The following is a 15696-nucleotide window of genomic DNA, read 5'->3' as shown; positions in this document are numbered from 1 at the left end:
ATTTATTTTGTAGAAATTTCAAAATTATTGCAAAAAAAATGAAGAAAAAAATCAGTCGAAGACCGAAAAAAGCTAATAAATATAACTTTTACCTGTAAAAAAAACTTTCAATGTATCTTTTAATTATTTCATAATATACTTCAGTTCAAATAATAGTTTTTCTTTAATGAAAGAAAAAAAAATCCAATATTTTTATTCTTAAAAATATTTTTATTTTATTGTTTAAATCTGTATCTCTTAAAATTTTTGTTTTTATTCTGTTCATAAAGTTAGTTGTGTTATGATAAAAAAATTTGAAATTCCATTCACAGTATTTTTATTAATTTTTCATTGTAATAATAATATTTCTAAACATGCTCACATCTTTTTCATTGTATTTTAAATTTTAAAAAATCTATATTAAACTCAGCAGTCCCCCAAAAGTGTGATTAACTACACAATTCATATCCTAGATAAGTATGAGTCTCTGGAACTTAAGGCATTTTAGTAATCTTTCTTTTTTTAATTTTTCTTTCTTTTAATTTTTGCAATAAATAGCAAAACTGGTTTGATTACAAAAGGAATCTGAAAGGAGTTGAAATGTGATTATTTGAAAGAACCCTGCAAATTTCAACCTCTACTTAAACCTGTTATGGTGTTTATTACTCGCACCTTCCTTTGTGTAGTTTATCAGATTTGATAGTAAAAAATTATTTTATGTTCAATAAAAAAAAATTATGCATGTTTTTTTCTTATTTTTTCCTTTTGTAAATGCAGCGCTTTTGTTATTTTAAATTAGTAAGATACATGTTTGTTGATTATTAAAAGTATCTTGCAGAAAAACATTAGTGGTGGAGAGTTTTGTCACAGGGAAAATGATCTTATCTTGCATATTTTTATTGATGTACGTGTTTTATCTATTATAGATACATTCAGCTATTGCATAACATATATTACTTTTTATATCAGTATACTTTAAGTATTTTCACAAATATGTACATTTCTTACATATATGAATTTGTGTACAACAGTCATATTAAAAAATTTTTAATGTTGTTTTGGCAAAATCTTAGATTTGAGATGATTTCTTGTAATCAAAATTTTGACAAAATAAATCAAGGAAAAAGTTGATACAATATTAAATGTGTTTTAAAGTGAAGCTTAAGAAATGTTGTTAAAAAGTTTTTTTCTTATTTTATGGATTTTCCTTTTCCTTTTTTTTTTTTTTATGGATTTCTTATGTTGAAATATGTTTTTTTTTTTCGATTTGCAATTTATTATGAAAATATGATATTTAATGAAGCAATTTTTTGTAAGAATTTTGATAATGTTGTAACTGTTGACTTTTGTGTTCTTATTAGCACTAAATTAGTTTTTGATTGTTATATATATATATATATATATATATATATATATATATATATATATATATATATATATATATATATATATATATATATATATATATATGTATGTATGTATGTATATATATATATATATATATATATATATATATATGTATGTATGTATGTATGTATGTATGTATGTATATATATATATATATATATATATATATATATATATATATATATATATATATATATATATATATATATATATATATATATATATATATATATATATATATATATATATATATAACAATCCTAATAACAGTTTTAGCCATTAATGTACTAGAAAAAATTTACAATATGAATCATCAGAAGTTTTGGTTACGAAATCAATTATGTATATATATATATATATATATATATATATATATATATATATATATATATATATATATACATAATTGATTTCGTAACCAAAACTTCTGATGATTCATATTGTAAATTTTTTCTAGTACATTAATGGCTAAAACTTGGAACAGCTTTTACAGAACAAGCATATTGAGTTGTCATGGGAGACAAGAATTAAACTGTCATTAGGTATAGCTCATGGCATATGTTACTTGCATTCACGTGTTGTTTTTCATAGAGATCTTACTTCAAAGGTATAAAACATCTGTTATGATTTAACCTCATCTTTCTTTTCATTCTGTGTTTATTGTTGAGTTGCTGGCATCAGATTTGTTTGATTAGTATTTTTATTTTATTTACTTGTATTTTAGTGTGTTCACTGGTAAGAAATTATCAGCTATTAAAGCTATTTTTACATATCATAATATAGTGATAATTATGGAGAACTAAATGTGTATTGTAAGGATAAGAACTGAAATTTATTATTTTATTTCAGAGGTTTATCTTTTTTTCAATAATTTTACCTACTGGTTATAAGAACATGTTGGCTGTAAAATTATTAAATCATAATCAGTTATTTTTTAACAGTTATAAATTTAAGCAAAATAAACATTTTAAATTTATCCTAAATAGTTTTTTAGTTTTGAGCCATGCTTTGGGGCACTATGTTTTTCTTCCCCCCCCCCCTTTTTTTCGCTCCTTTATTATTATTTTTTTTAAGTAATTAGACCTAAAATGCTTGAACAATATTTTTTTAGTAGATTTGAATTTTTAATACTTGTAAATCTTAATTGAACTACTATGACATTTAACTCTTTGACACACAATTTTTATTAAACATATTTTTTATTCTTTGGTATTAATTTAGGTCAAAATGAGTGAAAAATATTATATTTAGCGCTTTAATAATTCATGATTATGATATACAGCCGTATCTTTTCTTGTGTTAAATATTAAATCTTCCAAACACTGCTCACTTCCGAACAATAATTTTTCAAGTTTGCACTTAATTGCAATTATTTATATTTAAGAGGAAGTTATTTATCTTTGAAATTTCTTTAATTTACAAAATCAATTATTGATCAATTTTCATATGATTAAAAAGAAATTCAAACTGCTTTTTTTGGATTTTATATTTTAGTGTAAATATAATTGTGATAATCTTCTAACAATTTGTTTTCGTAACTATTACTGATTTTCATAGTTGAAAAATAACAAAATATATGTGTTTGTAATTAGAATATATATATGAAAGGGACACTGGCATCCCTCCTGCATCAAAGAGTCTAAGATGAATTGAGCTTAAACTGTGCCCGGCACAAGTTCAGTTTAGTTAAAAAGTTTTAGGTTAAGGCTAAATTTCTCTTTCACTAAAGTTCTCTTTTTCTGAAAGTTAAAGAATTATACAGAAATCCTCTTTGTTCTTCTCTTAATAAGTATGGAAAAAGGTAATGACATATAAACATTTAAAACGAATTAAATCTTTTCGTATGATCCCAAAATCTATAGTCTTTAATATAGCTCTTTATGTTTCTCTCATTGCAAATTATGGCTTTAATTTGACGTATCGTTCAGCATGCAACTGTAATTCTTTCAAATTAAAGTTTTTGTTACTTCAAACATTTGAAATCTTTTATCTTCATAAGTTACTATAATGTTCTAATTTTGCTGTGCATTTTTAATATATGAGACATAAAAATTTGTTATTATTTTAATTTTAATATGCATTTTATTTGTAAAGAAAATTTGAAAGTTTTGACTTATATTATTATTGTATTTGATTTGTAAATAGTGATACTTTGTTCTACAGAAAGCCTCATCAAAATGAATGAAGATGAGATGACTGCAGTTGTTGATGATTTTGGCTTAGCAGAGAAAATACCAGATTCAAGGTAAACAGTAACTGCCCACGAGCCTGTATATATTTGAATGTTTATAGAACATTATTTTAATATATTTTCTGCATTAATCTGTTAACTGGGTGCAAAACAAAATAGCCAAACTTCATTAAGACTTCAGCAATAGATTATTCTTTTGAAAAAATTGAATTCTTGTCTCCACCTTTTATACAATTGCTAGTCCATCTTAATTTAAACAGCTTTCCAAAACTTTGAAAAGACTAACTGTTTAAAGTTAATTTTTAATTAGCTTAAGATAAATCTGATTAGTTGTAACTGTCCTTCTTAATGCTAAAAAACTTGTAAACATTTTGATAAGGTACCCAGCTAATGGATAAATACCTACTTTTCAATTCAAAACTACCGTTTGAATTTCTGGTTTCCTATATATGATGTTAGCACTTTTTGATTGGTAGATTCCACTGATGAAAGTACCAACAGATGGCGATAATTTTAGTTTTTTTTTATTGTTACAGTAAAGCACATTTTATCTGTATCACATTTATCCGTAATTTATTTGCAGTCCCAGTTTATTCTTAATATATGCTATGTTAAAATAATTTGTTTATATGACTGAAAAACATAAAATATTGATTGTATGTTTTTTTTCTGTACTTTGTTTTTTTTTCTATGTAATCTCTGAATATTTGCCATGGATTTCAGAAACTCTCAAGGCTTCCTCAACTCTAAAATACAATTTTTCCCCTTCAATTTTTTTTCTTCTTAATTGCCTATGTGTATGGAAAGAATTGTATATTTTTGTGTGCTCAAATTATTAAGTCATCACCAGCATTGGCATGACAGCCCTTTGTGAGCCTGGGCCTTCCTCAGAAGCTTTTCCCATTCTGCCCTTCTCCCAGTAATTGATTTCCAGTTCTTTATTTTAAGGTTTTAGGATGGCAAAATCCTCATCCACACATTCTTTCCATCTCTTTTTGGGCCTTCCTCTTGGCCTTTTATTGGAGGGGGTTTATTATTAAGTAATGGTTTGATTATTTTAAACTTATTTCTATTTTTTTTCAACATCGATAACATTAAATGTCATCTTAACAATGGCTATTGCATTGTCAAAATTAGTGTTCTTATGAAATATTAAATTTAAATTGTTTGATTTTCTGTTATACATCAATTTACTTTTGTCCCCTGAATAAAATGCTTTGTAGTATTATTAAAATTTAAAAAGATGAAGGAAGGATAGTCATTTTAGAAGTCCTCTTTTATCCTGTAGTGTCTTGGTGATCATGAATGCTATATTTATCCTAGTGGTAGTAAACTAAAGCAGAAATTTTAAAAGAAATAGAATTTTTGTTAAATGTTAATGAGCTTTTGTGTATCAGACTTTTCATACATCAATTTAAATCATTTGCATGTAGTGGTGAACAATTTTATTTTAAATTTAGTTAGTTAAAATATTAATACTTTACATTTACTACCATTAAAAATATTTTCTGTAACTATGAAAATTCTGTAATTGTTAAAGGGTTTGCACATTTGTGACACAAACTTCTATGTTGCGCAATAACTGTTGCAGCATAACCGCTAAGTGTCTATAAAGGAAAAAAGATCTGATTTTTCTCTTTTTTTAAATTAGAATTTTTTTTGTAGAATTTGTTTAATTACAATCAAAATTAGCATGTCTCAAAAATATATAACAGTTTTAAAAGCATTTTAATAATTCAATATAAGCTTAATGTGTATATATATATTTTTAGTAAAAGTGTAAATATCTTTTTAACAAAGTCTGAATTATACAGCTAGTATTTCAACTTCTTTTGTCCTTATTTTGAGACTTTTTCTGTTGAATTATAAATTTAAATGGTTTTTATAATTAAGCCTAATCGTTTTTTCTAAAATATTATGATGTTATTTGTTCATTTAGATATTAGGACGTTATTAAGGTATTAAGACATTATTTGTTTATTTTAGGGATCGTAGTCAACGTTTACTAATTGTTGGTTCACCTTATTGGATGACACCTGAGTGTTTAAGGGGAAAGTGGTTTAATAAAAAGGTAAATATTTTTTAATCAAGTTAGCTCTACTTTATAATTTTCAGTGTTCCAATGACACTTTTTGTCATATTTATTTACACTCCTTCAAAAACTTCATGAGTATTCTTGTATTAACAATACAAAGACGACTGGGATGATTTTAACCCCTGTCTATTTTATTGCTCTGTAATTAAAAAAAGTTACTGATAATATTTAGTATTTCGAACTTTCCATAATTTGATTAAACTTAAGTGCTTATTTAATCATTTATATGTTAGCCTTATAGTAACATACTTATAGAACCTTATACCTAAAATGATGGGAGGAGACAGTTATCTTGGTAGGTATCCCATTAATCCTGGTAGTTAGGGTATGAAGTACCCTTTAGTATGTATGAGGTGTCTCAGTTTCATTAAAGAAAGAGTATTTCAAAATATAATTATTAAAAAAAACTTGATTATCTAAACAATTAGTGTATAAGTATAAAGTGCTCAGTGCCCCTTTTTTGTAGATCAAATTGAATAAAATATAGTTTTTGATATATTTCTTATTAAATTGATTATGATTATATTTCAGGTGTCTAATTGATTTAACGTACAATCTGGGAATGTCTTTACTTCCTAATGAGTTACTACTAATATTTAGCTAGGGAAAAAATTTTACAAATTAATGTCAGCTCATATTTGTAACTCTTTATTGCTATAAATATTAAAAGCTGTCATACACTAACATGTAGTATGCTTTTCTAATACAAAATGAATACTAGTGGTCTATTCTATTTAAAGGGCTAACTATGTTACTCTGATCATTGTAAAAACCTGTTTACTGTATATCATATTATATTACAGCATTGTTATAAGTAGAAGATATTCAAACAGATTTCATGTGTGTCTATTTTGTTTATATATTATGTCAGGATTTTTTCAGACCAACGTAAGTAACAATTTAAAAAAATAGTGTATTTGTTCTTGAGCTATGATTAATTATGACTTTTTATGATGCTTAGTTTTTAAATTGTTGTAATCCTTATCAGTTACTGAATCATATGTTCAAGTGTCAAAGAAAAGTTAAAATATTCAAATGGAGAGCTAATAATGTGTAATTTTATACAGTTTTCTTTTTTTTTCTATTTCAAAAACTATGGCATGAGCATAATCGATTAAAGGATTTAAGACAGTATAGTGCAAAGTCTCACTTTTTCTAAAGATATTTTTCTATGTAACTGTTCTTTAGTATTGTTTCCAGAATTTCTGAAATTTCTTTTAAATAATAGCACAATTCACTTAAATATCGTGTTGTCTGTCTATTCAGAAATCACTCTAGTTGCATTCTTCCAAAAACTCTAATTTGGCTTACTATATTCTCCCAGCTCTTCAGCTTTACAATGTGAAAAAATAAAATTTATAGATGAGCCTATTTCCAAAGTTCTATTTTAAGTGCTTCCCTGTGCTTTCACTTACCTGTTTAAAAAGAAAAAAAGGAAGAAGAAAAAAAAGGTCAAGACAGCAAAGTGTTTTGTTGGCACGGGTTCGAGTTCTGCTGGGAGCTCCATCTTGGTAACAAATTGAACAACTTGATTGTTTATTCTGCAAGGTGCATGTTAAACCTGTCATGAATAAAAGGTAATTATGTGGTATGGTAGTTAATAAAGAAGTTTTTCAGATATTTAGGGTTCACACCAGCAATGAAAATTTAATGGCCCAATAGAACCACCTAGGTATTCATTAAGTTTTTAAAAAAAATTTTAATGATGTACAAACTTGAGAAAAAAGTCAATCTGTACAATTTACACATCAAAAATTATTGCCATCTATAACACCCCAAAACTAATTAGATTCATTAGCCCATAATGATTGAAGGTAAGTATTTATTAAAATTAAGTATAAGGAAGCTAAAAATAGATTCAACTTAGCCGTTAAAATGCTGAGATCAAATAAGTAAATGAAGAAAATAGAGAAAGTTAGACCTAACAGAATACTAAATTAAAAATTATAAAGCTTTGAATAACTAAAGTATAAAATTTTAAAGTCAATTCTAAAAAAGCAAAAAATTTTATTTTATTTTTTAATAATTCATGAATAAAAATGTCAAAGTCTGTACTTGGTAAAGGTTCAAGGTCAGTACATGAATGCAAAGCACAGCACAACATGTAAAATAACATGTTTTCATCATTTAAATTTTTAAAAATTTGTACCAGATACGTTCTCTTATTCCATTTGAACACCACGCATTTTAAATTCCATATTACACATTGAACAATAAAATTTGTGCAGCAAAGTTTTATTTAAATGCATGGAAATGAATGCAAAATTCTATTTTTCTTTACTGTTCTGCAAATTCCTAACATATTTCTAGGTGACAGATATGTCGCCAATGCGTGTGTGTGATTTAAGCGACATTTATAGCCTTTGAAAGATAGATGGCCTGGTGGTTTGCCTGTGAATAGCAATAAAGTTTAGTGTGTAAATAAATTGTAGTCCATATTATTATTATGATAATAAACTGACATTACTATTACTGTTTCGCTTTTAAATAAAAATTAAACTTCTTTTGAAAAATGGTAACAAAATTTTCTACATAATTTCGTTAAATATTCTAAGAAAATTTTGTTTCATTAGTAGTTGTTAAGAAAAAAGATGTAATTTTATTTTTAAATTTTCCATTTCAAATTTGTCTCTTACATAAAAGATAACAGTGAACCATCTTTTTTGTTTAATAAATGAAAGTATAAATTAGATTTTAAAAGATATTTTATTTTAGGCTGATGTTTTTTCTTTTGGTATCACCATGTGTGAAATTATTGATAGAATCGAAACTGATCCTGATATTTTGCCTAGAACAGAGGTATTTTTTACCTTCTTAAATAGTCTACTTTTATTATATAAATTTACTATTTTTCATGTTTGCACATAAAGCAAAAGAAATTAAAAGCAAGAACCAAGAGCTTTAATTGTATTTAATTTTTGGCCTAATCTTTAAAATAGCCAATCATGTTATTCAGCCATGAGACTGGATATTCTGCTCTTTTTTTAATTTTATAAAATATTTTATTTTTAGTTTATGTAACTCTGAGTATGTTGAAAAAATAACCCTACTGCTGAAATTTCAACTTTCAAAATGTGTCAAAATTATTCAAATAAAATTTTAATTTGGTAGATCGATTAAAGTCAGATCGATAGATTAAAGTCATATTTCATAGATGGATAGATTAAAGTCAGGTGCAAGCAATTTAGATTTTAAAAATTTTCTTATTTGTCAATTAATTCCTTTATTAGTTTTTTGTAAGTTGTAAGTGTTTGTCAATTTAGTTTCAGTTTCTATGCTCAGCTTTGTTTTTTTATTAATATTCATTGTGTCTGTATGCAATATTTAAATGTTATTCAATTTAAACTTATAAGATTCCAAAGATAATTCAGTTTTTCCAAGATAATTAAAACATTTTACCGATGATACACTTTCTGAAGGTCTATTAATGATATGATGTATGAATTATGTTTCAAAAACTGCTGTAAATTATTATGTAGCTTTATTATGTAGCTTTATATTTGATGCTTTTTTCTCCCATAAAGCAGTATTTAAAAAATATTTTAATTTGTTATCGATTGTTTCTTAAGTCTTGTATTTACTGCTGAAAAGTATTTGTGTAGAAGTTCTTTTTTCTTTGTTACATTAGTCATTCATGAAATAGTCATGTTTTAAAGCTAGCTGAAAAATTACTTATGAGATAATATTTGTTATATAATCCTATTACTTATTACCACAATTCTTGTGACAATTTATATAATATTTTGTAGGATTAATGCAAAACGGGCATGAAAATAGGAAAAACTTTTATTCTTCCTCTGCCATGAGTTAATAGACAAAGCGAGAAGAGGGTAACCTCTTTAATTTTTTCCATTTTATGCCTATAAACCAGTAGTCTGATGTAGCACGCTATAAGTAGTTGTACAAAACTAAAATTAGTCGTTACTTTTTCTTTGTGCTGCTTTTTGAATGAAGCAGTGTAGTGAGCCAGAATTGTGGCGACATTGTTGCAGAACGTTACTGAGTTCTTGCAGAAGTATTTTTCCTTTGGGCATTTTGGAGTGGGGAAAAAAATACTTGTGATTTTTCTATTCTAATTGGAGAATAATGAAAGATAAAGAATGATGAAGTAAAAATTTTGATTATCTTTTCTGTGGAAATGTTCATTCCAATTTTTCATGCAGTTATTACTATTGATTTCCACATAGTTTTTAAAATCCGTCCCAACAACTAAATCTCAAAATGAAAACACGCGTTTAGTAACCCCTTTTTGAAGAGTCCGATTCGCATGATTTCGTCGTCTATCTTTTTTATCGGTAGTTACTGCTACAGATTTTATTTTTTTAATGCGATTATGAATTATAAAGTGCGAAAAAGGAAATATTAGTGTGTTATCTTTCTACAAAGGGCTAGAATATCGCTTATAATATTAGAATGAGAAAAATCACATATTCAATTAAAAAAATTATTTTATTTGCTCCAATTTTCATATATATATTTAATTAATTTAACTTTTTTGAAGTTACAGTTATTTTTTTTTTTTTGAAGTCTGTACATTTGTTATTGTTAAATATCTTGTATATTTGTTGTTGTTAAATATCTATATGATATTGTTAAATATCATATTAGTATTAAAGAGGTATGTCTCAGAAAGCCTGAAAAAAATTCTGCCACACCGGATAGTACTAACATAACTTATGTTATTTAAACTGTGTACCCTAATTTGGTTCATTTTGACCACTGGCTAATTTAATCTTGATACTTAATTATGCTTGGTTTCACTTGAATGATTTTACAAGAATTATCTCTCTTTTTTTTTCCAAGTATAACAATGTGTCAGATTTTCATTATCTTTAAGAAGAAGAAACATATCAGAAGTGCTTGATACTAAAAGTACCTATTTATTCTTTAATATCTGAAACTAATGCTTGTTTTTAAATAACTTAATTTTAATTAACATAAATTATTCAGGAATATTTTCAATTTTCAGTATGATGAAGATGTAGGATGCAAAACGAATTGTTTTTTAGAATGATTCAACTAAAATTCCACCACCTTTTCATAGCCATAAGATTGTTTCTGAGTCTTTTCTTTCTAAAAGGTAAATTTTCATTCCTAATCTAAGCATAGAAAACCTGTGCTCAGAACTCTCTCTTATACCGATTATTTACTATGCATTTTTATCATTCAATTTGCAACATAGATTTAAACAACAGTAATTATAAGAACTAGTTGGATTCTTGATAAATATGAGAACTAAATTATTTTCTTTTCTAAGTTTTTAATTCTGTGATAAATTTTTTCTTCTAATATTACAGAATTAGAACTTGTTTTGTATACTACATAATTAATGTGAAATATACATTACCTGCTGTAAATATTTTTAGTAATTCATATAAATATTTATAAAATCAGATCAATTAACTAGAAGTGCTGTTAAGCATATTATTTGTTTTAGTGTTTCAAATATTATTATTTTTTAATTTTAAAATTTTTTTAACTGGTTTTAACTGATGCTAATTCATTTTACTTTATATTAAAGATTAATTCAATACTTTATTTTATCTAACTGTAAAATTTATTTAATGCATTCAATAAATTATTTATTAAGATGCAGTGAAGTTAATAAGTATAACTTTTATCCGTTAAAAAAACTTTCAATGTATCTTTATTAATCATTTCTTGATATAATTCAGTTCAAATAATAGTTTTTTTTTTAAGGAAAGAAAATAATCCAATATTTTTCTTCTAAAAAATATATTTTTTTTATTGTTTATATCTGTATGTCTTAAAAGTTCGTTTTTATTCTGTTCATAAAGTTAGTTGTGTTATGATAAAAAAAAATTTTAAATTCTTTTCACAGTATTTTTATTAATTTTTCATTGTAATAATATTTTTAAACATGGTCATATTTTTTTCATTGTATTTCAAATTTAAAAAAAATCTATATTTCAGATCATCAGTTCCCAAAAAGTGAGATTTGACTGCAACTATACAATTCATGTCCCAGATGAGTATGGGTCTCAGAACCTTTAGTAATCTTTCTTTTTTCAATTTTTGTAATAAACAGCAAAACTGGTTTGATTACAGGAGGAATCTGAAAGGAGTTGAAAGATGATTGTTTAAAGGAAACCTGCAAATTTCAGCCTCAAATTAGACCTGTTATGGTGTTTATTACTCGCACCTTCCTTTGTGTAGTTTCTCAGATTTGATAGCATTTTTTACTCATTTAAATATCAATTTGCAACCCCGGTGTGTGTTGTATACATGTTTTAATTTCACTTTTGATGAGGTTTCTAAAAGTACATGTCAATGAGGCCTTATGAAGCACTGAATGAGCATGTAAAATATTTTTTTAAATACCTCTATAATACTTGAAAAATTCATTCAACTAATTTTGGAAAATTAGTTGAATTTATTTTTATTGATAGAATTATATATCAAAATAAATCAAAGACTTAATCTTTTAAAATGATGCGGAAAAGTATTAATGACAATAAGAAAAATATTTGGTAAATGAAATGATTTTGCAAATTATGTTTGTTACTGATAAAGTTTTCTCAAATTCACGAAAGGAATGACAATGCTCAGCCTGTCCAGGTGATGACAGTGCTCAGCTAATTTTACATCAACATAAGATTTAAGAACATGAGTATTGAAAATATATTTTTGAAGTATAACTGTATGTTTAAAATTGTTTTGAATAATAATTTTGCTTTAATATTTAACTGTACATAAATGTATATTTAATATTTTGTTCCTTCTTCTACTTTCAAATACCCATTTCTAGCCTAGCTAGACAAGGTCCATGAGATTGTTCACCTTCAAAAAGTTTAAAACAAGTAAGGGTCTTTCAATAAGGTCTTGTTTTAAAAGACCGAGGCAGTCCAGTAGATGTTCAGGGGATGCCTGGGCCAAAGAGCACTTGGTGCAGAGGGCAAAGCACTTTTCTCCTCCAGAGTATATATTCCGGTTTTCATTTTTAAGTGTTATTTTCATCATCCCCTGATTTCAGCATCAATCTTCAATTGGTCAAGTATTCCATAAACTTCCAACCTACACCGAAATTTCCATCTCAACATAAATGGGACCAGAAATATAACATCTCCATAGCGACTATCTGATCGTTGGTATCCACCAATGAAAACCGACATTCTCTTGATTTCGGTCATTCACTGTTTTTGCTTTTCTTCTTGCTTTTGTCCCTTTTTGTAAATATTCTGCCTACTTACGGGATTTTCTTTAATATTTTATGATTATTCATTTCTATTTATTCTTCTGCACAAGAAAATGTATTTAACAAGAGCCCTGCAACATGTCACACCCCCAATACTTAACTATTATTAAAATATAAAATAATTTTTTAGTGTCAGTAATTCACTGTATCTTAATAAGCTATTTTTGAATACAAAATTTCATAACTTGGTCATGCTTAATTTAAATTTTTCTGTTAAGGTATAAATGTAACTTTTTGTTGCAGGTGTAACTATAAGAGTAAAATGAAATAAATTTACCTTTTGCAATGAAGATTAATAAACACTTTTCTGCAAGCAAACACTCAATAATTAAGATTATTTATATAAGTTCAGAGTTTTGCTGAATAATTTCCTCAGTTGTACAAGACCATGAAACATAAAGATTTTTGGCACAGTCTTTTTCACACATACATAGTGTCTCTTTATAAATTGAAATAAACAAGTTGATGACAAAAATTTCATTAAAATATGGAATAGTATGCACTTTACAGTTAATATGCTATATTTCAACCATATTTAAAGAAATTTAAATTTACATACTTATATCCTCTATCTTGTGGATAGAGCAACTTATGATATTTTTTAATGTTATATTTTTTTGTATATAAAGATTTAAAGCATATTAACTGTACAAATATAAAGATACTATACATATATAAAGATTAAAGTACTATATATGTCTATCTTACCATCTCAAGTGTTTTCTGATAATTATTTTGTTTCAGAAATATGCTCATCATCTGAAGGTAGAATCGAATGAAGATAGTTTTTAAAAATGATTCATAATTATGATTCTTTTTTTTACTGACCTTTTTATTTATTTTCATTTAAAATTTACTTTTTGTATTTAAAAACTTGTTTTATTTTCTTTTTTTAACAAAGGATTATTTTTTAATTTTCATCATTAGTAGTTATTTTGTTTCCCTGTGCCATTGCTTGACAAATAGCATTAAAAACAGTTCAAAACCCGAAATAATTTTTATTTTATCTTACAGCATATAAAGATATGTGTCATTTACAAATCTGGTAAATACTTCATATTCTCCATGTAAACTTAACTGAACCAGCTGTTGTTATAAATCTAAAAAGAAAATAAAAATTATTATAGATGTTTTCCAATAATATTATTCAATTTTTCTAATGTGTAATATCAACACATTAGCAGTTTTTACTTAAATGAACTTTTATTTAAACATAGAAAAGAGAGATTTTTAAATTGTAAAAATTTGCAATTGTTTAAATATATAACATTTAAAATTGTTGTCAATCCGCTACCTACTTTCTGTTAATTTTTTTTAATACATATATTTTTTAATCTTTTAATGAGATACTCTCGGCTGAATTACTTTTCTTCAAATGATATTATTATTATTTGTCATAACCAATAAATAGTTGCTTACTTTTTACTGATTTAAAGTAACATATTTTTTTATATTTCAATTTTTATATATTTCAGTTTATTTTTGATACCTTTTAAATCTTTAATATTCTTTTATAACTTACTTATATGTTTAGGTATATTTTGCATGACAAAACTTTTTTTTCTTCTATTTTTGTATTAAATAAACTGACGATTGATTATATTGCTATCCATATCAACATTAGTCAATATACTTGAACACTTTTGTCCAAAAATAGCCCCGCTAGTCATAGTTTTTCGCAGTATATTATTTAAGGAACATTTTTCCTGTAAAAAAAAACTATCATATCCTATTGACTTGATTGAAATGATCATTTATGTGATAATGATAATTACAAGAAATTAAACACTTACAAAAAAATAGAAATACCAATTTTTTAATCAAACATTTATTATTTTGAATGCCTATAATTTTTTTATTCTCTATTTTTTCAGTTCATAATTCGAGGACCCATATTGACAAAACTTATTTAAAAAAACGCTAGTGAAACAGATTTTGGAAGATTCAAAAAGTCCATCTAGTCCCCAACTTCTTTTGAAACCAAGTATGGAAAATATGTGTTCCTTTCAAATGGTAAATATATATGGTGATAAATTTTATTATTATCCTTTTTTTAAGCTACTTGTAAACAACTTGTGACTTATTGAGTACTTGCAATGCCTAAAGGTTTTTTTTAAATCTATTTTACTCTCTCTTAAACTCTTTTCTTCTTTATTACTCAATATGAAAGATGTATATTGAGGAGAAATGTCAATAAAAATTGACTCAGAAGCAAAATACTATCCCTGTATAGATTATATAAACTGCGAACAAAGAATTGTAAGTTATTAATTTGTAACATAAGACCAAAAGAGTATATTGCTTAACTGTCAACTCTATTGGATTTAACATAGTACTAACATAACTTACGTTAATTTAAACTATGTACCCTAATTTGGTTCTTGATCATTTTTACTACTGGCTAAATTAATCTAGATGGTAATATAATAAATATTAGGCTGTTCCAAAATTGTTTCTCTCTTTCTTCTTGCACAGAATAATGAAATGAATTTTAAGATAATCTTATCATTTGTGTGTATGTGAACTTCAGACAGCAGATAGAAATACTGTTGTTATTCACTATGTATAACAAAATAACATTAAATCAATTGAATAAGGATATAAAAAAATACTTATTTAACCATATAGCCTAGTGAGTAATGACAGATTTACTTATCTGAAAGTAAACAAATAATTTTTTAAATATATAAAAGTTTACTTCTTGCCTGTTTCGATTTTTGTTTTTTAAAAGTGCTTTTTTCAATGGATGTTTTTAAAAAGTGCTTAATTTTCCCTTTTCGGAAATGAGATTTTTTTTTATTTACCATC

General features: G+C 25.4%; 1 protein-coding gene across 1 annotated transcript in view; it reads left to right on the top strand.

Moving 5' to 3' along the window:
- LOC147810115 (dual specificity testis-specific protein kinase 2-like) overlaps positions 1–14897 on the top strand; it is a 63560-nt gene extending 48663 nt beyond the window's left edge. The window contains exons 7-11 of the mRNA XM_087164977.1: positions 3550–3631; positions 5564–5648; positions 8388–8471; positions 11607–11665; positions 14763–14897. Coding sequence (XP_087021103.1) covers positions 3564–3631; positions 5564–5648; positions 8388–8471; positions 11607–11665; positions 14763–14769 — 303 coding nt within the window. The 5' untranslated portion in view covers positions 3550–3563 and the 3' untranslated portion in view covers positions 14770–14897. The remainder of the gene's footprint in view (positions 1–3549; positions 3632–5563; positions 5649–8387; positions 8472–11606; positions 11666–14762) is intronic.
- Positions 14898–15696: the final 799 nt, after the last annotated feature.

This window comes from Parasteatoda tepidariorum, chromosome 5 (assembly GCF_982258835.1).
Source record: "Parasteatoda tepidariorum strain Cologne lab strain chromosome 5, Ptep-v5.0, whole genome shotgun sequence".
NCBI lineage: Eukaryota > Metazoa > Arthropoda > Arachnida > Araneae > Theridiidae > Parasteatoda > Parasteatoda tepidariorum.
Note: the sequence above shows the minus strand (reverse complement) of the source record. Positions and strands in the feature narration are given on the sequence as shown.